The 22458-nt window shown below is 43.9% G+C and overlaps 1 protein-coding gene across 6 annotated transcripts in view; it reads right to left on the reverse strand.

Annotated features, from left to right (window-relative positions):
- The window catches only part of MAP3K4 (mitogen-activated protein kinase kinase kinase 4), a 151792-nt gene that overhangs the window by 100487 nt on the left and 28847 nt on the right, over positions 1-22458 (reverse strand). For all 6 annotated transcript variants that reach the window (XM_039529604.1, XM_039529608.1, XM_039529607.1 and 3 more), the window contains exon 2: positions 9745-9932. In XM_039529604.1, the coding sequence (XP_039385538.1) occupies positions 9745-9932 (188 nt within the window). The remainder of the gene's footprint in view (positions 1-9744; positions 9933-22458) is intronic.

Here is a 22458-nt window from a genome sequence, read left to right on the forward strand (position 1 = left end):
CAAGGAATAAGGGGCACGTGGATATGACCTGAAGAGTCCTTGACTACTGAAGGAAGTTCAGTCTGGCTAGCTCCAAGAGCTGAAGAGGATTAATCTGATCTTCTGGAGGTGTCTCCAGAAGAGCCCCAAGAGGTGTGAGAGAATGCATAAACTCCAACAAACTGTCCAGACTCTAAACTCATTCCCCTGGCTAAGCAAAGGTCCATTCCTGGGAGCAACTGTAGCAGAACTCTCTTTCTGTAGCTCCTGAGAGTTCTCTTGCCCTTCAAGCTCCCTGCATTTGGCCTGTTGCAGCATGATGGAGGAGGGGAGAATAAATGGAGAGAATGAACTTATTTGGCAGTCCCATTTGGGAAACAAAGCTCCAGAAATTTCAGACCCCTGAGGAGGAACCGAGTGATGAGATGATTTTCTCTTGATGCAATCCCAAAATCAAGTACAAGAGATGAGATTTCAGTAGGAGTACTGAACTGTCACTCTTTTTGCACCACCTGAAGCACAGAATCTGGCAAGGGTGTAGAAGGGGCAATTCTCAGCCCAGCCTTATAGACAAGTCTGAACTGCAGTCATTATTTGCTGGAAGAAAGGTGCATCAGAGATGTTTCAGAGTAGGGGGAAGGTGAGGATCCAGAAACTAATTGAAGAGGTAGAGTTTGTCATGTCATCTTTTTTGCTTCTAAATACAAGATAGGAAGAAATCCAGTGAGAGAGAGATTAAATGAATAAACACCAATAACTGGCCTTACTCTCAAAGCTTTGTTAATTCTCAGTTAACTGCAGGATAGAAGTAATTTCATGTAAAAGTAAAATTTAATCAACTCAAGACAGCCAAACAAAATACTTCACGATCTGTTTCAAAAACAGTTTGTTTGGTGCTTCATTTAAAGCAAGTATTATACAAACTAGAAAGCATTTGTTTTAGTTCAGAAATAAGGAGAGTAATTTCAGTTAGCTCTTTAGTGATAAAAGACTTTCACCCCTCCATCAACTGCCTCAGATTCCCTGCCTCAGCATATTATCTGTATATTCTATACAAAAGGAAAAAAAGGCCTAATAATTTTTAAAATATTGCCAACAACTAAAAATGTATTATAATATTCCAGTGAACCGACAATGTGCCAGACATCCCCCTGCCTTCCATACATACACATACACGACAGATCTCACCCTACACAGCTTGAAATCTATCAGCAGAACTTTACCAACATAGATAAAGTTAACCAACAAAAGAAAATTAGTCTTAATTGATATAATACTCCTCTCTCTCACAAAGATACAAACCCTTGATATACTCTCAGTATTTCAATTCCCTTAAACATACCAAAACTGCTATGAACTACAGCTGCAGTTACTCTGATTTATATTTTCTTAGTTCAGAGACTGAAGTTATGTTACCATGGTATTAAAATCACATGAAGGCAAGAAAAGCTATTGATAAATTGCTACATGCAAAATTAGACAGGCTTTAATATTTCACAAAAAAGATTAAAAAGGCACAATTAAAACCCAGTAAAATTAGTTTAACAGCTCAAATGACTATGCAGCTAATAACAGGTACAATGTGCCTTCTTTTAAGTTCTACTGTAAAGAAAAGACGGTTACTCACCGTTGTAACTTTTGTTCTTCGAGATGTGTTGCTCATATCCATTCCAGTTAGGTGTGCGCGCGCTGCGTGCACGCTCGTCGGAAGATTTTTACCCTAGCAACACTCGGTGGGTCGGCTGGGCGCCCACTGGAGTGGCGCCACTATAGCGCCAGATATATACCCCTGCCGACCCATCCACTCCTCAGTTCCTTCTTGCCGGCTACTCCGACAGTGGGGAAGGAGGGCGGGTCTGGAATGGATATGAGCAACACATCTCGAAGAACAACAGTTACAACGGTGAGTAACCATCTTTTCTTCTTCGAGTGATTGCTCCTATGCATTCCAGTTAGGTGATTCCCAAGCCTTACCTAGGCGGTGGGGTCGGAGTGAGACGTGGCAGAATGTAAGACTTCTGAGCCGAAGGCTGCATCGTCTCTGGATTGTTGTACCAATGCGTAGTGGGAAGCAAAGGTGTGAACGGAAGACCAGGTAGCCGCCCGACAGATTTCCTGGCTGGGGACATGGGCCAGGAAGGTGGCAGAAGAGGCCTGTGCCCTTGTAGAGTGAGCAGTGAGATGGCTAGCCTGAACCTGAGCAAGCTTGTAGCATGTCTTGATACAGGATGTCACCCAAGACGAAATCCGCTGGGAAGAGACTGGCATGCCCTTCATGCAGTCCGCTACTGCCACAAAGAGCTGGGGCGAACGCCAAAAGGGATTCGTCCGCTCTATATAAAAAGCTAGAGCCCTACGGACGTCTAAAGAATGAAGCTGCTGTTCCCAGCGCGATGAGTGCGGTTTCGGGAAAAAAACAGGGAGGAAGATGTCCTGGTTCACATGAAAAGCAGACACCACCTTGGGGAGGAAGGAGGGGTGTGGCCGAAGGTGCACTTTGTCTTTGTGGAAGACCGTGTAAGGTGGGTCAGCCGTTAGGGCGCGAAGTTCTGAGACCCGCCTCGCCGAAGTGATAGCGACGAGGAAGGCCGTCTTCCAGGAAAGATATAAAAGGGAACACGTGGCCATAGGTTCGAAAGGGGGCCCCATAAGTTTGGCTAAGACCAGGTTTAAATCCCAGGTAGGGGCCGGGCGCCGGATCTGTGGGTACAACCGTTCTAGCCCCTTAAGGAACTGGGAAACCATCTGGTTAGAAATAATAGAACGGCCACCCTCGCTGGGTCGGAAGGCCGAAATGGCTGCCAGGTGCACCTTCAAGGAGGAGACCGCGAGGCCCTGCTCCTTGAGGGACCAAAGGTAGTCCAATATCTTTGGAATAGACACCAGGTGAGGATCGAAGCCGTTCTGATCGCACCAGTGGGCGAAACGCTTCCACTTGGCGAGGTAAGTTGACCTAGTGGAAGGTTTCCTGCTCCCCAGGAGCACCTGCTGTACCGCAGCAGAACAACTCCGCTCCGCCTGAGTCAACCACGCAGGAGCCAAGCCGTGAGGTGAAGGGACTGCAGGTCCGGGTGGTGAAGCCTGCCGAAGTCCTGCGTTATGAGATCCGGCCATAGCGGCAGGGGAATTGGTTCCGCCACTGATAGGTCAAACAGCAGGGTGTACCAATGCTGTCTCGGCCATGCCGGCACAATGAGAATAAGGTTGGCTCTGTCCCTCCGGAGCTTGAGCAGCACTCTGTGAATGAGGGGAAACGGTGGAAAGGCATACAGCAGGTGTCTCGTCCACGGGAGGAGAAACGTGTCTAAAAGGGAGCCCGGGGAGCGTCCCTGGTAGGAGCAGAACCTGTGGCATTTCCTGTTGTCTTTGGAGGCAAAGACGTCTACTTGGGGAAAGCCCCACCTCTGGAAAACTGTGTGAATGACATCGGGACGGATCGACCATTCGTGAGACAGGAATGACCTGCTGGGGCGGTCTGCCAGCGTGTTCTGCACTCCCGGGAGAAAAGACGCTACTAAATGTATAGAGTGGGCTATGCAGAAGTCCCACAGTTGGATGGCTTCTTGGCAAAGCAGGGAGGAACGCGCCCCGCCCTGCTTGTTTATGTAGAACATTGTTGTCGTGTTGTCCATGAAGACGGATACACAGCATCCTTGTAGATGGACTCGGAACGTCGGGCACGCCAGGCGAACTGCCCTCAGCTCCCTGACGTTGATATGTAAGGCCAGCTCGTGGGGTGACCAGAGGCCCTGAGCGTGTAAGTTGCCGAGGTGGGCACCCCACCCCAAGGACGATGCGTCTGTGGTTAGCGCTATGGAGGGTTGAGGCGGGTGGAACGGGACTCCCGCGCACACTACCGCTGGGTCTAACCACCAGTTGAGGGAGTCGAGGACTGACCCAGGAATCGTGACCACCGTGTCTATACTGTCCCTGTGCAGGCGGTATATGGACACGAGCCATGTTTGGAAACTTCGAAGCCTGAGCTTCGCGTACACGGTCACGAAAGTGCATGAGGCCATGTGACCCAGTAGGCTGAGGCAGGTGCGCACCGACGTTGTCGGGAAGGACTGGAAGCTTCGAATGATCGAAGCCATGGCGTGGAAACGGGGCAGAGGGAGGCAGGCTCTGGCCAGATTGGAGTCCAGAACTGCCCCGATTAATTCTATCCTCTGCGTTGGAGTCAATGTAGACTTTTCGGCGTTGACCATAAGACCTAGCCTGCGGAAAAGGTCTGTGACCATGCTCATGTGCTGAGACACCTGCTGTTGGGAAGTCCCGCGAACCAGCCAGTCGTTGAGGTACGGGTAGACGTGTATCCGACGACGGCGGAGGGCTGCAGCGACCACAGCCATGCACTTGGTGAAGACCCTCGGCGCCGTAGAGAGGCCGAAGGGGAGCACCATGAACTGGTAGTGCTGGTGGTTGACGACAAAGCGAAGGTAACATTGATGAGGCGGGTAAATTCCAATATGGAAGTACGCATCCTTCATATCGAGGGCGGCATACCAGTCTCCCGGATCCAGGGAAGGGATAATGGTCCCCAGGGTTACCATGCGGAACTTGAGCTTTACCATAAATTTGTTGAGCTCTCGCAGGTCTAGGATTGGCCGTAGACCTCCCTTTGCCTTGGGGATTAGGAAATAGCGGGAATAAAACCCCCTGCCCCTCATGCCTTCTGGCACCTCCTCTATGGCACCCAAACTCAAGAGAGTCTCGACCTCTTGCAAGAGGAATTGCTTGTGAGAGGGGTCCCTGAAGAGGGACGGATAGAGTGGGTGGGAGGGAGGGGGAGAAACAAACTGGAGGTGGTATCCTGCATCCACCGTGCGGAGGACCCAGCTGTCGGATGTTATCTGGGAACAAGCAGGGAGGAAATGGGAGAGGCGGTTGGAAAAAAATGTGGAAGGATCCGGTAGGGAAACTGGTGGGCCGTCCTCGGGTGTCCCATCAAAAGTTCTGCTTCGACCCCGAAGCTGGTTTTGGGGGCGGCTGGGTTTGGTTCCCCTGGTTGCCCGACTGTCTCCGCCGGTTCACCCTGCCATGACGCCTAGTGTCTGGTCGCGGCCTGGGCTGATTGTAGGGGCGGTACGGCTGGGGCCGGAAGGACCTACGTTGGGTCACCGGGGTGTGCATGCCCAACGAGCGCATCGTAATGTGGTTGTCCTTGAGGCTCTGCAGCCTTGGGTCAGTTTTCTCCAAAAAGAGACCCTGACCATCGAAGGGCAGATCCTGAATTGTTTGTTGTAATTCAGGTGGGAGAGTCGAGGCTTGGAGCCATGATATGCGCCTCATTGTTATGCCAGAGGCCAGGGTTCTGGCCGCCGAGTCCGCTGAGTCCAAGGAGGCCTGGAGGGCAGTTCTGGCCACTTTTTTACCCTCTTCTAACAGGGCCGTGAACTCTGGACGGGAGTCTTGTGGCAGAAGCTCGGTGAACTTGCCTACAGACACCCATGTATTAAAGCTGTAGCGGCTTAAAAGGGCCTGCTGGTTGGCCACCCTCAGTTGAAGGCCGCCAGCAGAGTAGATCTTACGGCCTAGAAGGTCCATGCGCCTCGCCTCCTTCGACTTAGGAGCCGGCGCCTGCTGGCCCTGTCGTTCACGTTCGTTGACGGACTGGACTACCAGCGAGCAGGGAGCAGGGTGAGTGTACAGATACTCAGAGTCCTTTGATGGGACCATGTACTTTCTTTCCACTCCCCGAGCAGTCGGTGGGATGGAGGCCAGGGACTGCCATATGGTATCTGCATTGTTTTGAATGGTACGTATAAACGGCAGGGCCACCCAAAGGGGGGCATCCGCCGTCAATATGTCCACCACCGGGTCCTCTACTTCTGCTACCTCCTCAACCGGCAGGTTCATATTTTGAGCTACCCTCCTCAGTAAGTCCTGATGCGCCCGAAGGTCAATAGGAGGAGGACCCGAGGAGGATGTTCCTGCAACTGCCTCATCAAGTGAGGAGGAGGAGGAGAGGCCCGGTACCAGAGGGTCCTGTGGTGGATCAGTGAGCGGCGGGGGAGCCTCTGCAGCGAGAGGAGCTTCAGGTTCCTCAGATGCCAGTGGTGCCTCTTCCATGTCTGTGGGAGGAGGCCTGCTAACAGTGGCTTCAGGAGCTCGATGGTCGGAGGGCCCTGAGCGCTGAGCCGCGAATGGGGCACCTTGCGCCTCGTGGTACGCCCACGGGGTCCAGAAAGCCCATTGAGGAGGGCCTTGGTCCTGGCCTTGAGGTTCGGTCTGCTGGTAAGCAGCACTGCTGGTGTGGGAGGAGACGGATGGTTGTCTCGAAGGCCATGGCGGTGCCGAGAAGCCGTGTGACGGTGCCACCGATCCAGCCGTTCGGTCCCGAGACGGTACCGGGGAACGGTACCGGTCTTGTCGGTGCCGGGAGTGAGATCGGGACCATCTACCGTGCCGGTGCCGGGAGGTTGACCGGGATCTCGAGTCTCTATGGTGAGAACGGCTGCGGGACGAGCGGTACCGAGAGCCGGACCGGTGCCGATATCGTCTGTCCGGCGACCGGGATCATGAGCGTCTCCGCGAGTACGATCGGTACCGCGATGGAGAGAGGTACCGGGACTGCGAGTGGTGCCGGGATCGAGAGCGGCGTGAGCGGGAACATCTCCGAGATCGAGATCTGGAGTGACGTTTCTCCTGGTGGTCAGGGGAAGGAGGCCTCATTATGGCTGGCTTGCCCACTGATTTGACAACCCGCACCGGCGCTGCCGGGGGTTGAGGCTGTGTTGGCTCCGTCAGCGCAATCAGCTCTCTTGCCGTCGAAAAGGTCTCAGGAGTTGACGGGAGAGCCAGCTCGACCGCGGTGTGCACCGGGGAGCAGAGTGGTACCGGACTCGACGGCCCTTGTGGTGCCGGAGTCGACGGTGCCGCGCTAGGAGCTTGGACATGCGGTGCCGGAGTTGGTGGTGCCGGCGTAGGTGCCGGAGTTCGGCCTACGGGCCTGGACGTATGGTCCTTTTTGGACGAAGTCGACGCCGCCTTGCGTTTCCCCGAGGGGGAGAGGGAACGGTGCTGGGGACCTGGTGCCGGCTGTTGTCGGTGCCGGGCGTCAGTGCCGGAGTGAGCTGGTGCCGAAGGCGCGCTCCTCACAGATGCAGACTGCAGAGCGGTCAGTGCCGGCGCCGCAGGGCTAAGTGCCGATTCCATTAGGAGCTGCTTTAAACGAAAGTCCCGCTCCTTTTTGTTCTGGGCTTGAATGACTTGCAAATGCGGCACTTATCAGGAAGGTGAGGCTCTCCTAAGCACTTCAGGCAAGATTCGTGAGGGTCTCCAACCGGCATCGGCTTCTGGCAGGCCGAGCACGGCTTAAACCCCGGTGCCTTGGGCATGAGCCCGCACCGGGTTGGGGGAAAAAGGGGGCTAGTCCCCCAATTCCCCTGTGAACTATACACTAACTACAACTAAACTAGTAAACTAACTCTAACTATACTAAAGTTGAACTACATACACAACAAGGTAGAAACAAGAGCGAGAAGCTAGGGTTGTGGAGGACAGCGATGCCGCACTCCACTGTTCCAATGACCGTCACGGGCGGTAAGAAGGAACTGAGGAGCGGATGGGTTGGCAGGGGTATATATCTGGCGCTATAGCGGTGCCACTCCAGGGGGCGCCCAGCCGACCCACCGAGTGTTGCTAGGGTAAAAATCTTCCGACGAGCGTACACGCGGCGCGCGCACACCTAACTGGAATGCATATGAGCAATCACTCGAAGAAGAAGAGGTCTTTTGGGAATGACACTGTAAGGATGACCTTATACAGAAGATGCCTAAAATAGTGGGGAACTAAAACTCTTGGAACATGTTCAGAATAAATACTCCGTTATTATGAATAGTTGCATTAGACAGCTCCACTCCCACAATTTTTCAGTGAACACTGTGTATATCTTTGATTCTGCAAAAGCATTTACCCTTTTTCTACTCTATATTCTGGAAAAGCAATCCTTTTAGTAAACATACATTAAACGTTAAGATTTCATATATACACTAAAAACTGCCTTAAAAACAAAATTTCAGCTGGTGCAGTTGTGCCACCACGGTTAACTTTATCAAACATAATTCTAAAATTATTTCTAAAAAACTGTAGGTATATTCTGTATGACAACAACAATGAACCAATCATTTTTTTAAAAAACAGCTTTAACAAAGCTTTGCCACCAATATGAACAGCACTTTACTTAAAAAAAAAAAAAAAAAAAAAAAAAAGTTAAGTGGCACTTTCAATAGCGCAGATGCCACCTGTGTTCTGATGAGGTTTTCTATCAAAAGTCTGACAATTAATGATACTTAACGTGAGCACAGTTAAAGAACGCCAATTTAAAAATTCATGCTTCTGGATGAAAATGTTTACCTATTGTTGTCAGATAACATTACCTATGTATCTGTTGTTACCTAATATTATAAATGATTACAGGACATTATGTTTATTTTTATCAGCTTGTTTATGTTGTGTCTTTGACAGCTCTTCCTATATACTTTAAATTCACTGTATAGACAGTCAATTTCTCCCTGTTTGTGTGGATCTTTCACACAGCAAAAAAGGGAGAACAATGAAAGAAACACGACAATGTAATTGTAAAACCACAAAATCTCGAGCATTTGAAAATATTTTTAATTAAATTTCTTAAACTGGCTAGAGTGGAGAGTGTCCCTTTAATATTTTCTCACTTTAAAGATATGAGTGTTTGTAAAGCACCTCTGAGATCCTTGAATGGAAGATGCTATAAAGGTGCAAAGTATAATGAGAAAAGCATGTCTGGCTGCCTGATATTATAAAATGCTATCAATTTAATATTACAAGCAACAACTTTGAAAATTATTACTATTCTGAACCCAGGTAATAGGATTCCATTCTCTTAAAATCGCTCAGTATACAGTAGTAAAAGAGTCAGTAGATAAGAAGAGTTTCAGGAAAGCCACTTCTGTTAGTGACACACTGGTATTCAGTGAGATCCTGCAAGCCAGTTTAAGGACCAGCAGGGTCTAGAACCCAGGTCTGGAGAGCTGCCAGGCAGCAGATAACAGTTCTCTTCTTACGTGCATAGAGCTAAGTTCACTGAGAAAACCTGGACAAAGTGACCAGCATTTCCTAATAATCAACAATTCTCATGAAGTCCATACCATACCTCCATGATTCTGAACCCATCTTTCTCTGTGTAATCCCCTCCTGGCAAATATGTCTAAACACTAAGTCTACTTGTAAAATTGAGGTTACAGTAAAAAGGGGTGGGAGGGAACTAATAGAACACAACAAATTGCAAAGAAACTGGTTGTTAGTCTCTGCCTGAAATTGCATTATACCATGCACAAAAAAAATGCTGTCCTTCATTCACTGAAACCGTATAATAAGCTGAATAATTTTGCTCAAAATGCTTGTCTGCTTCACAGTGTATTTTCCTATTCATTTTGTAACAATGGATGTACCTGCACGTACACCTACTAGTGTGGTTAGCCAGTATCTATAGTTTGTTAATAGAATAAAAATTAACAAAACTAAATGGTCTGTGCAATTTTCAAAAACTGCTTTTTTGATTGCTGACTGCCAGAAGGTAAACAGGTCTGTCTGAAACTGAACTGCAATTGGGAATATACAATGGCTGCTATGATTTATTGCCCAATGTACATGCAAATCTATATTTCTCTATAAAAAGGACCTATGAAAGTTCATAGTAAGAAGTGACTACTGAATGGTTACAAAAAATATCATATACTACTACTACGTTTAAATAAAAGGGGTTTTTTTTAAAAAGTCACACACCTTTCAAAGTGGAGCGGCTAGTAGGTTTCCCAACATTATTTTTCTGATGCTTTGTTGACATACGTTTCATCTGTCGGGGTGTGCTAGGAGGAGAGGTCCCATAGAAAATGTCAGCACTGGCTTCATCTGATAATTCCTCAGGTTCAGATTCAGAAATTTTGCAAGCAACATCTTCTGACTTGCACTCTCTGAACAAGGGAAAAGAAAGTCAGAATATGGAGTTAAAATAAAATTGCTACTTACTTTAGAAAGCCAACCCATTAATATGTCACCTCCCCACATCTGTACTTTCCTGCCACTCCCATGTAATAACTCTTTTTACCAGCAAGTTTTCTAGTAAACACAACAAGTTTGCTTTCACCTCCCACTAACGCAGTTTTGTTACCATCCTTTGTACAGTGTATATGTAGTACTTGTCATACATGTCAATAAGAAAACTTTTAATGAAAATAACAAACGGTACCACACAGGCCTACTATACAGGTAAGAGAACTAGGCATTTTTAAAAAATGTGTGTGTAAGAAAAAATTGTGGTAAACCAAAAATCAAATAAGGGATGGATAATTTTGAGCAAGGCTCAAAAAATGTACCCAACTACTGAACACTACCAGAGTTAAATTCGTCATTTTCCAACTCCAGTCCTCCACTACACTTTGATACTCCACTCCCTCTCATAGGCATTGCCTAAGTCCATCAAAGGAAGTACTCCACTCTGTCCAGTACCCACACATCAGGGAGAAGGAAGTGCAGTGCCTATTCCATCAATTTCAATATAAAATAAGTTTCTTCTTGGCCCAATCTCTTGTTTCCTGCTTGTAGTATGAAAACAGTAACCCCCTCACAGGAAGTTTTATTTTGCTTGTTAACAGGCTTTTTTTCTTTTTCTTTTTTTTTTATTAAAAAGTCTACCTTGATTGTTAGGGATAACTTTACATATTATACAAAACTTCCCAGCTCTTTTGAAGTATTACATGCATACACATACTGTACACATACACACTAAAATGAACTAAGATGACAAGCACAAGCTCCTGACAGAAGGAGTTGTCTTTTCTCTATCTCCAATCCTATAAACTCTTAGACATATGCTTTGCTTTACCTCTGTGAGAGGCCCTATTGTTTTCGATGGAACCACTTATGGTAGTAAATTAAATACATGCATTTTTAAATAATAATTGGAGATGTACCTATCTCCTAGAACTGGAAGGGACCTTGAAAGGTCATTGAGTCCAGCCCCCTGCCTTCACTAGCAGGACCAAGTTCTGATTTTTGCCTCAGATCCCTAAGTGGCTCCTTCAAGGATTGAACTCACAACGCTGGGTTTAGTAGGCCAATGCTCAAACCACTGAGCTATCCCTCCCTCCCTCTAGATTTTTACTGGATCATGGCCCATGTCTGTCTACTGCACAGCACAATGGGGTTCCAATCCTAACTAGGGCCTTTGGGGGCTTCTAGAATATAAATATTACAATAGGTGAAGCAAGTAACACTGCCTATAGTTAATGGTGCCTGACACTTCTGATTATAAAATACCCCATTTTCAGTTGCTTGTAATTTTGTCAAAATTTCCAATCTTGATTTAAAAATGGTCAGTGATGGAGAATCCCCCACAACCCTTGGTAAGCTGTTGCACTAGTTAATTTTCACCTTTAAAAATTCACACCTTATTTCCAGTCCGAATTTGCCTAGCTTCCACTTATGCCCATTGAATCACATTATGCCTTTCTATGCTAGACTGATGAGCCCATTATTAAATATCTGTTCCCCGCACAGGTACTTACAAACTACTCAATTTACCCCTTAATTTTCTCACTGTTAAGATAAATAGATTGAGCTCCTCCTTGAGTCTATCACTTTAAGGCATGTTTTCTAATCCTTCTGTCATTCTCGTGACTCTTCTCTGAACTCTCTCCAATTTATCAACACCCTTCTTGAATTGTGGGCAACACTACCAGACACAGTATTCCAGAAGAGGTCACACTTGTGCCAAATACAGAGGTAAAATAACCTTGCGACACTTACTCAAGATACCTGTTTATGCATCCCAAGGATTTATTAGCCCTTTTGGCCACAGTGTTGTACTATGAGCTGTTGTGACTACTGGGCCTACAAAGTGTACCCTTATTGTGAGCTCAAATGTTTAAATATAAAAAAAAAAGTGAATGTTCATAAGATTACAATAACCAGGGAAAATAGGTCCAGTGTTTACGACACTGAATGTAATAACAAGCGCAAATGTTGGATTAGTCAAAACAGAGGTTCTCAAACTGTGGTCCGCGGATAGTTCCCTCTAAGGTGTGTGCCTGGGCGGCCGCACATGAGAAAAAGAAGGGCCACTAATTAGGTGCCTGGACGCTGGAGAAGACTCACATGTAAGGTGAGGTGATGGCCTCAGGGGGAATAGGTGGTAGGTGGCAGCGAGGTAAGAAGAGGGGGTAGGGGGAATTTGGGACTTGCAGGGCTGCAGTGGCCAGAGAAAGAGGCGACTTTCTCCAGCTCCAGGGCTGCAGCTGCTGGGGAGAGACCCCCCTCTTTCCAAGCCCCAGCTCGGGGGCTGCCACAGCAGGCAAGAACCCCCTCCCCTTCCCAGCCAGAGCTCGGAGGCTTCTGTGGCGGGGAAGGGACATCCCCCCTCCCTCCTTCCAAGCCCCAGCTCGAGGGCTGCTGTGGCGGGGGAGAGAGGCCACATCCATCGCATTAGAAAGGTAAGACTACGGATATTAAAATCTGAGTTGTGTGCTTTTATTTGTAGAACAAAAAACATTTATTATTATGAAGGTTTTTTTATATAGCACTTTTATCCAAAGCACTTTACAATCGTTAGCTAACGGTACAAACAACATTTGGAAAGATCATCAAGTGGTTCACTGAGACCCTCAGCAATTTTCAAGTGGTCCATGAAAAAACAAGTTTGAGAACCACTGCTCTAAACTAAAAAGGCCACATGGATATAATCTAAGGACTGTTCAAATCATGCTTGGTAAAAACAGAAGATGCGGAACCAGAAGTTAATAGACCAAAATTGGTGTGATGGATATTACGCCTAGTTGGTGGACAAAGTAACAAGGGACTGAACTATGCTGCCCGCTTTTTCCCTTTTGGAGTTTCTTAAAGAGAAACTCTGAAAAGAGATCCATTCAGTTCAGCTCTCCCACTCATCTCCTGTTCCAACTTGCATCCCAGCTCACCTTGTCTCATCTCATCTTCCCCTAGCTCATCCCCATACCTGCCAGCACTGCAACTCTTCTCGCTCATCTTGACTGATCTAAAGGACTTTCTGAGAAGAAGGATTGTCTTGCTCCTGTTTAACGACCTTTGTTTTCACCTGGGAGTGCTGAAAGTCATCACATTATCACAACATCCAGTCCTTAGGCCACCAATGGGGATACCTAATTAGCAGCACTGCAAAGGCACACAAGATCCTGTATTGCAGGGGTAGGCAACCTATGACACGCGTGCCGAAGGCGGTACGCAAGCTGAATTTCAGCAGCATTCACACTGCTCTGGTCCTGGCCACCGGTCTGGGGGACTCTATATTTTAATTTAATTTTAAATGAAGCTTCTTAAACATTTTAAAAAACATATTTACTTTGCATACAACAATAGTTTAGTTATATATTATAGACTTATAGAAAGAGACCTTCTAAAAATGTTAAAATGTATTACTGGCACGCGAAACCTTAAATTAGAGTGAATAAATGAAGATTCGGCACATCACTTCTGAAAGGTTGCCGACCCCTACTGTACTGCATTCCCCTTCCTTTGTTTTATTTTCTGTTCCACTATTCCTTTCCTTCTAGCCTGTCTCACTCTCTTGGCTTTTCATTGACTCCTGAAGTCATCTTTACTGCTATCATCCAAACCTGCCTTGTCTAAAGAGTAAGCTCTAACCAGATGACAGCCCTGACTAGATTGTAATTAACCAGGGTTCAAGCAGCTGGTGTCAAGGTTGGCTTGCCTGCCAAAGCATCCATTCATAACTACCCAGTAGTACAATGTTCCAAAAAACATCACCCAAAGCCATATTTTACCCATCTTTTCTAGCCTCTCTCTTGTCCAACTTGCATCTGTTTATGAACGGAATAAGTGACTGCCCTTCACATCAGGACAGTGAGTAAAATTAACCTTTTCCTTCTCAATAAAGAAAGGTCGTTCAGAAAATAAGAGACTGGTATTTTGATTCCAAAAGGAAAGAGACTTTGATAGAGTCTCGCTGTCCATTTTGCATAATTAGTCAATCACAGTTTCAATACAAATGCTTATTTTAATTTCTTGTCCTTGCTTGTGTTTAACTAATAAACTTTCAATTTGTATGAATGCTTTTGGGTGTTTGCCAAGTAATGAAGGGCTCTGTTTAAAAATAACCCCAAACCTCTCTATCACTGTTTTTTAAACTCTCTCACTGTCCAATACTAAACACCTTTAACTCTTTGTGCCTTTGAGTTCAATATTTATAGAACAGAGCACATGTTCAGCTGATTAGCCATCTCCTCCACCCCAAATCATTTTCACTGCTTCCCAAGACAGAGTCCCCATTCGTAAGTATGCTCTACATTCTTTGTTCCTAGATGTATACATTTACATTTAGCCACACTAAAACTCAGTTTATCAAATCATCCAGATCCATCTGAATCAGTGACCTGCCTTCATTATTTACTACTTCCACAATTGGAGTCATCTGCTAACTTTATCGGTGATGATCTTATGTTTTCTTCCAGGTCATTATTTAAAATGTTAAATAGTGTAGGGCCAAGAAAGGATCCCTGCAGGACTCCACTAAAAACACTTTTAATCCAGTTAATCTGTGCCATGTTAATTTTATATCTTTCTAGTTTTGTTTTGTTTTATGATGCAGTACCAACACAAATGCCTTACAGTAGTAGAAGTATATTACATCAATACTATTACCTTAATCTACCAAATTTGTAATCTCATCTTTAAAAGGTATAAAAATATACATATTAAGTGTTCAGGCTGAAATTTCTCATGATAGGTTTCTGAAAATAAATAGAAATTGAATAACTATCTATTCATTGAATGATGCAAGGGTCCTGTAGAAAAAAAAAAAACATTAAGTGAGCATGTAATAAGAATATCAATTTATACCCACAAGGAGGCCAAATGAAGGTCGCACAGGGAACCTTAATTCGGGCATTACCTAACTTCTGAGAGCTTGTCTTTGCAACCTTAACTTTCTTTGAACGCATTTTAGTTGGCTGTAATTGTTGTTATATGCCTAACATCGCTCTGATCACTAGGCTTTGCTGTTTTATCCATATCCCCCAACTCCTCTGTCTTGCCTTTAAAATAAGCAATTTGAGGCAATGATTGTCTCTTATATTTGTATACAGCTAGCAGCATGCTGTCTCTCTTATAACTGGGACCTCTGAGTACTATCATAATGACAATATTAATATGCTTTCATCTATATGTTCTACTATAAAAACAGAAATAAGACCATTTATTTCAACATCAGCATGCAAATTCTGCAGAAATAGGTTTGAAAATAAGCATTACTCCTAACACTGAATAGCATGGCTAGCAAACAGACAATTAAACATGAAATTCAACAGATCAGAACATTTTTCGTATGACAGACTCTCAATACTGCATAAATCACAAAGCAATCTAAAGATGAAGGTGAAATCAAGAGATATTTTAAAGAGAGGAGACACCAATCTTGTGGCAGTATTAGAATACACCTATAACAAACAATTAAGGGCCTGATTTTCAGCTTGGCCTCAAGGCAGACTATTTTGGCACAAATAGATGTCAATGTGCCTACTCTGCACCAGCAAGTTTGTTAGTTAAAATGACAATTACTAATACTTAAGGGCACAACTATTTGGAGATGCAAAAAAAAAGAGACAGGAGTACTTGTGGCACCTTAAAGACTAACAAATTTATTTAAGCATGAGCTTTCGTGAGCTACAGCTCACTTCTGCTACTCTGAAAAAAAAAGAGACTGCTTTTTAAAATCAAGTCCTACACAAGGTGGACAAAAATTATAAGAAAATAAATCATTTTAAAATATATATTTAAATAAAAATCATTTATATTTTAGTAACATTGCTAGTTCCCTACTTTCTTCCCATTTTATAGTTTTAAATTGCTGAAGTGGATATTTTATACTTCCCTATTAGAATCCTAATTATTAGGAGAATTTTAGATTTTGCATAGAGATTTTTTTCTACTAACAAATTTCATACTTAAAATGATCATCTATGCTGAAAAAGACCAGTTCAGGGCTTCTTTAAAACCCTTACTGCAAGAACACCACAAACTCAAACCATAAAATCCATCTGCAAACAGACCATGCTATATGTATAACTTACATTGAACTACCACAAGTCAAGAACGCTTCAATCAGGCTATGTCCTTACAATCTATATCCTTCCATAAGAATTGGCAGTTTGAAATCAGTAGGACTCATGCCCCTAAATCAATTAGTGCTTTTGAAAAATCCCACCCTTCAGTGCCTAAATATATGCTAAGGAGACTAACTTCAGGCTATTTTTTTTCCTTTGTGTATTAAAGTTCAAAATAACTTTGCTAACCTACCAAAATAAATCTAAACAACATTTCATTGTTGATACAGAAGCAATTTGGTTTTGAAGTGACAAGGAGTATATGCCACTAAGAAAAGTTTAATTATATTTTTAGCCTTTGAAACTGCAAACATTTATGCACATGTTTACCTTTAAATATAAATAATCCCAATGAAGTCAATGGAATTATTCATGCGAGTAAGATTACTTACCTGTTTAAGAGCAGCATTAGGGCTATAGTTTAACAGTTTGGTTTTTGTCTACAGAATTTTGAAAAATTCAAATAAAACATCCTACAAGTAATTGCATTGAAATACTAGGTTGTTTATAAAATAGTCTATTCATTATACATCTACAATTGCAACAGCACAAATTATCAAATATATATAAGATTGAGGCTGAAATTATCAATTATTTTTTAAAAAGTTATTTAATCAGCATTTAAAATTTGCTCCATCGTAGCTCTACATCTACAATCATTTCATCCAAATGTTTACTGCAGCAATGCCGCCATCATCACTCACTATACAATTACTGTTGGATTTGGACTAGCCTAAACAATATCTCAGGCTTAAATTATAACGATGCGATACTTGTGTGCTTCAACCAAAACACAAGTCCATAAAATATCATTTACAGTTATATATAATGTGATTACTAACTAAAGTTTCATTTTTACACTATCAATAAATTTGAAACAGCAATTTCACCATTCGGTACACAGTCCATTTGGTAAAATGTGCAAAAATTCCATTTGTCACAAGGCATTACAGTGTATTCAAGAAAGCAATATAATGAAAAAATAACTTATCAGCTCAATAGGACTACTTATGTGGGTAAAGTAACTCAAGTGTGTAAGTGTTTAGCGGATTGGGTGCCAAATGCCCCCTCACCTAACAAGGGAGAGGAGGCTGCGGGGAGGGAGGGGGGGGAGTAAATTTTACTCTAGAACAGAAAAGAGTTTCACATAGGACACTGATTTCCACAATCTACGTTATATGTAAAGAGACTCCTACAATCACTAGGAAAATATAAAAGTATTTTCCTACTTCCAAAAATTCAACTGTTTTGAGTGACAATGTTTTTTCAAGACTGACCTATTTTCTAGAGAAGGATAAGAGCATACTATACTGCCACCAACCAGTAATATGAAATATTAATTTACAATAGACACAGTCACACTAAAAGTGAAAAAAAAAATCACACAGTGTTAAGATTAATCCATTTAATATAACTATTATCTCTGGTACCCACACTATTATTTCTCTCAACCTCCTCTAACTGCGCTCTCATCAGAAAAGACAAAAGAATGATCTGAGTAACTAATGGACACTAAAACACTATCAAAAATAAAACATGCAAAGATTAATTTAAATGTCATTTCCAGAGAGATGCAGGGAGAAAGGCTATCTAGTAGATAAATTAAAGTTGGACAACAAAACGATACAGCTTTCTCAGTTGTTTGTAGTTTTTGTTGTCCAACTTTATAAAGGATTAAAGCGTACCTCAAAATCTGACTGCAACCTAATAGAAACAGATAGGAGAGCAAGTGCTTACTTTATACACATCTGAAAGCCAAAAAAAAAACCAAAAACAGTTTTTTAAAGTCACCATCTGTCAGGTTAATGAGGAAGAGTGGAACAATGCTCTCTTCTACCATGAGAGGGTCAGATGTGAAGCAATAATATGGAGTCCAAAATATACTTACACTTCAATGAGGACTGACATGAAAACAAAAGGTGTCTAAAGAAATGAACTAGCAATTGTTCCATGAGAGGGAAAGGCATTCAACATGTTAATTTCACTGAATTTAAAACTGGGTCTGATAAAATAAGAGTCCCAGAAAAAGAAAACATGATTATACCCCCCCCCCCCATCCCCTCAATCACATTCCACCAGGGTAAAATTTTAACTAAAGTTTGTGTGAACATAAACCCTATTCCTGTGCATATCTCCCCTTAACTCACTACTAGATAAATATCCTCTCTCCTTATCCTCTGCTCACATACCACAACTCTCATTTAATTGCATTATGGTTGCTTAAGGACAATAGCTATATCCTCCAGAGCATTGCATCAATTGCTGCAATGTCATATCTGTTACGCCTTGCTGAATGAGACTGCCTTCCTTAGTTCTGCTATCTACTCCAATGGCAGGAGAACAATGCATCATTAAAGGCTGGATCCTCCCCTCTCTCTTCAGGTTACTCATGGCTGTGAAGTCACTACCATATGGCAGCAGCATAATTTTTAAACATTCTGTGTCCCGTCTCCATCCTGTTTCCTCCTGCCATCCCAGCCCTGGGGGTGAGAAAAAAGTGTTTACAACACTGTAGGCACAAAATTTGGGGGGAGGGGGAGTTAGACAAATATGGCAATCCCACTTTCAAAGTTGGTGCTGAAAACAGATCTCCTCCTCTAGCATGCCTCAAAAGATCCATAGTTCCTGGCACGCTCGTACACACACACACACACACTCTCTCTCTCAGGGCCCTCTGCCAATTTTCCTAAGATTTGTACTACAGACCATTTTGGTTCAGTCTCCCCAACCAGTTGCACAGATAATGGTATTTAGATGTGCTGTTTTCTTTCTTTCTCTTTCTTAAAATCACCAGGTGGTCAAAATCCTGCAAAGTTAAGCTCCTTTTTTTATTTTAACTATCTCTTTTCTTTTTAAAAATAACTAAAATTCTTTAGAAAAATCTACTTTAAAAGAAAATTAAGGTTTCACAGTAAGGGATTCAAGTGTCAAGGAAGTTTGACAGAAGTCTAACACAGTGATCACATACTACATAAGAACGGCCATACTGGGTCAGACCAAAGGTCCATCAAGCCCAGTATCCTGTCTTCTGACAGTGGTCAGTTCCAGGTACCCCAGAGGGAATGAACAGAACAGGTAATCATCAAGTGACCCATGCCCTGTCACCTAATCCCAGCTTCTGGCAAACAGAGGCTAGAGACACCATTCCTGCCCATCCTGGCTAATACCCACTGATGGACCCATCTTCCATTAATCTATCTAGCTCCCTTTTGAACCCTGTTATAGTATTGGCCTTCACAACACCCTCTGGCAAGGAGTTCCAGAGGATGACAGTGTGTTGCATGAAAAACTACTTTCTTGTGTTTGTTTTAAACCTGCTACCCATTAATTTCATTTGGTGGCCCCCTGTTCTTGTATTATGAGGAGGAGTAAATAACACTTCCTTATTTACTTTCTCTATACCACTCGTGATTTTATAGCCCTCTATCATATCCCCCCTTAGTCATCTCTTTTCAAAACTGAAAAGTCCCAGTGTTATTAATCTCTCCTCATACGGAAGCCATTCTATACCCCTGATAATTTTGTTGCCCTTTTCTGAACCTTTTCCAATTCCAGTATATCTTTTTAAAGATGGGGTGACCACTTCTGCACGCAGTATTCAAGGTGTGGGCGTACCATGGATTTATACAGAGGCAATATGATATTTTCTGTCTTATATCGTACTATTATACTATAGAGATAAAAGTGGACAGAGTTAACGTTGTTATGCCACTTTGACTTGGGTATTTCTTGATTCTGAGTACTTAACTGTGCAACAATATTAAAAATGAATCCAGTTTTTTCTATGGAGTATATTTTTGACTTTTAGCAAGACTTAAGAGTCAGGGAAACTAAGTTAGGAGCTTCCTGGAATTTGGGACCCTTACTGAATGGGGGAGGCAACCTAGTGACAGATGATATGGAAAAAGCTGAAGTACTCTGCTTTTTTTTGTCTCGGTCTTCACAGACAAGGTCAGCTCCCACACTGCTGCACTGGGCAACACAGTATGGGGAGGAGGTGAGTAACCCTCAGTGGTGAAAGAACAGGTTAAGGACTATTTAGAAAAGCTTGACATGCACAAGTCCATGGGTCCAGATCTAATGCATCCAAGGGTGCTGAGGGAGTTGGCTGATGTGATTGCAGATTGGCCATTATCTTTGAAAATTCGTGGCGATCGGGGGAGGTCTTGAACGACTGGAAAAAGGCAAATATAGTGCCCATATTTTAAAAAGGGAAGAAAGAGAACCCGGGCCACTACAGACCGGTCAGCCTCACTTCAATCCCCAGCAAAATCATGGAGCAGGTCCTCAAGGAATCGATTTTGAAGCACTTGGAGGAGAGGAAGATGATCAGGAACAGTCAATATGGATTCACCAAGGGCAAGTCATGCCTGACCAACCTGATTGCCTTCTATGATGAGATAATTGGCTCTGTGTATATGGGAAAAGCGGTGGATGTGATATATCTTGACTTTAGCGAAGCTTTTGATACAGTCTCCCACAGTATTCTTGCCAGCAAGTTAAAAAAGTATGGATTGGATAAATGGACTATAAGGTGGATAGAAAGCTGGCTAGATTGTTGGGCTCAACGGGTAGTGATCAATGGCTCCATGTCTAGTTGGCAGCCGGTATCAAGCGGAGTGCCCCAGGGGTCGGTCCTGGGGCCTGTTTTGTTCAACATCTTTATCAATCATCTGGATGATGGGACGGATTGCAGCCTCAGCAAGTTCGCAGATGACTCTAAGCTGGGGGGAAGAGGTAGATACGGTCCCGAGTGACCTAGACAAATTGGAGAATTGGGCCAAAAGAAATCTGATGAGGTTCAACAAGGACAAGTACAGAGTCCTGCACTTAGGAAGGAAGAATCCCATGCACTGCTACAGCTGGGGACTGACTGGCTAAGCAGCAGTTCTGCAGAAAGGGACCTGGGGATTACAGTGGACAAGAAACTGGATATGAGTCAGCAGTGTGCCCTCGTTGCCAAGAAGGCTAACAGCATATTGGGCTGTATTAGTAGGACCATTGCCAGCAGATCAAGGGAAGTGATTATTCCCCTGTAGTCAGCACTGGTGAGGCCACATCTGGAGTATTGCGTATAGGTTTGGGCCCCCTGCTACAGAAAGGATGTGGACAAATTGGAGGGAGTCCAGCAGAGGGCCAGGAAAGTGAGCAAGGAGCTGGGGCACATGACTTATGAGGAAAGGCTATGGGAACTGGGCTTGTTTAGTCTGCAGAAGAGAAGAGTGAGGGGGGATTTGATAGCAGCTTTCAACTACCTGAAGGGGGGTTCCAAAGAGGATGGAACTAGGCTGTTCTCAGTGGTGGAAGATGACTGAACAAGAAGCAATGGTCTCAAGTTGCAGTGGGGGAGGTCTAGGTTGGATATTAGGAAACACTTTCACCAGGCGAGTGGTGAAGCACTGGAATGGGTTACCTAGGGAGGTGGTGGAATGTCCATTCTTAGAGGTTTTTAAGGCAAAGCTTGACAAAGCTTTGGCTGGGATGATTTAGTTGGTGTTGGTCCTGCTTTGAGCTTGGGATTAGACTAGATGAACTCCTGTGGTCTCTTCCAACCGTAATATTCTATAATTCTATGAAAAGATCCAATGGGAAGGCTGGAAGTTTTTAAAATGGGGAAAAAGCTCTCCCTTCATCTCTCCGATGTTCTCTGGGCTGCAGGGATGGAGCAGCAATGCTGTGTAAGGCTTGAACCAGGTATGAAAATTCATCTTCCATACCAAGAAGAAATTATTTGGATAGGGAATGTTTAGACAGACACAATAAGGTTTATTTTTTATTTTGGCTTCTGGATTTCCGCTGTGCTAACCCCAGATGCTTTTGTTTGCTTGTACCTTTAAGCTGAACCCCCAAGAAAGCTATTTTGGGAGTTTACTTTTTGTAATTGTTTCTTTTAAGATCTAGCAAAAAGCCTAAGTTCCAGATGTATTTTTTCCCTTTTTGTTTTTAATAAAATTTACCTTTTTTTAAGAACAGCATTGGCTTTTTGGTGTCCTAAGAGGTTTGTGCATGCTGTTTGATTAGCTGATAGCCACAGCTGAGCTCCAAGAGCCCCACGTTTTCTGGGAACCGGGTCCCTTGCATTTGCAGATGATCTAGGTGGGATCCCCAACATATGCCTGATGTGTCCATAATTAATTCTTTGTCAGGTAGGGAACAGAGAATAGTAACTCTTCCATACACATTTCTGAGTTACATTTACCATCTCAGTTCTGTGATAGTGCAAGGTGCAACCACAACCTCCTTGTTCATTTGGTATTTTGGTGGGGAACAGTCTGCCCTAAGCCAGAACTGGAGCAGTCACAGGTGAAGTCTGGCAATTGGCATGACGTATTTGCATGTCTACGTA

The sequence above is a fragment of the Mauremys reevesii genome, linkage group 3 (assembly GCF_016161935.1).
Source record: "Mauremys reevesii isolate NIE-2019 linkage group 3, ASM1616193v1, whole genome shotgun sequence".
NCBI classification, from domain to species: domain Eukaryota; kingdom Metazoa; phylum Chordata; order Testudines; family Geoemydidae; genus Mauremys; species Mauremys reevesii.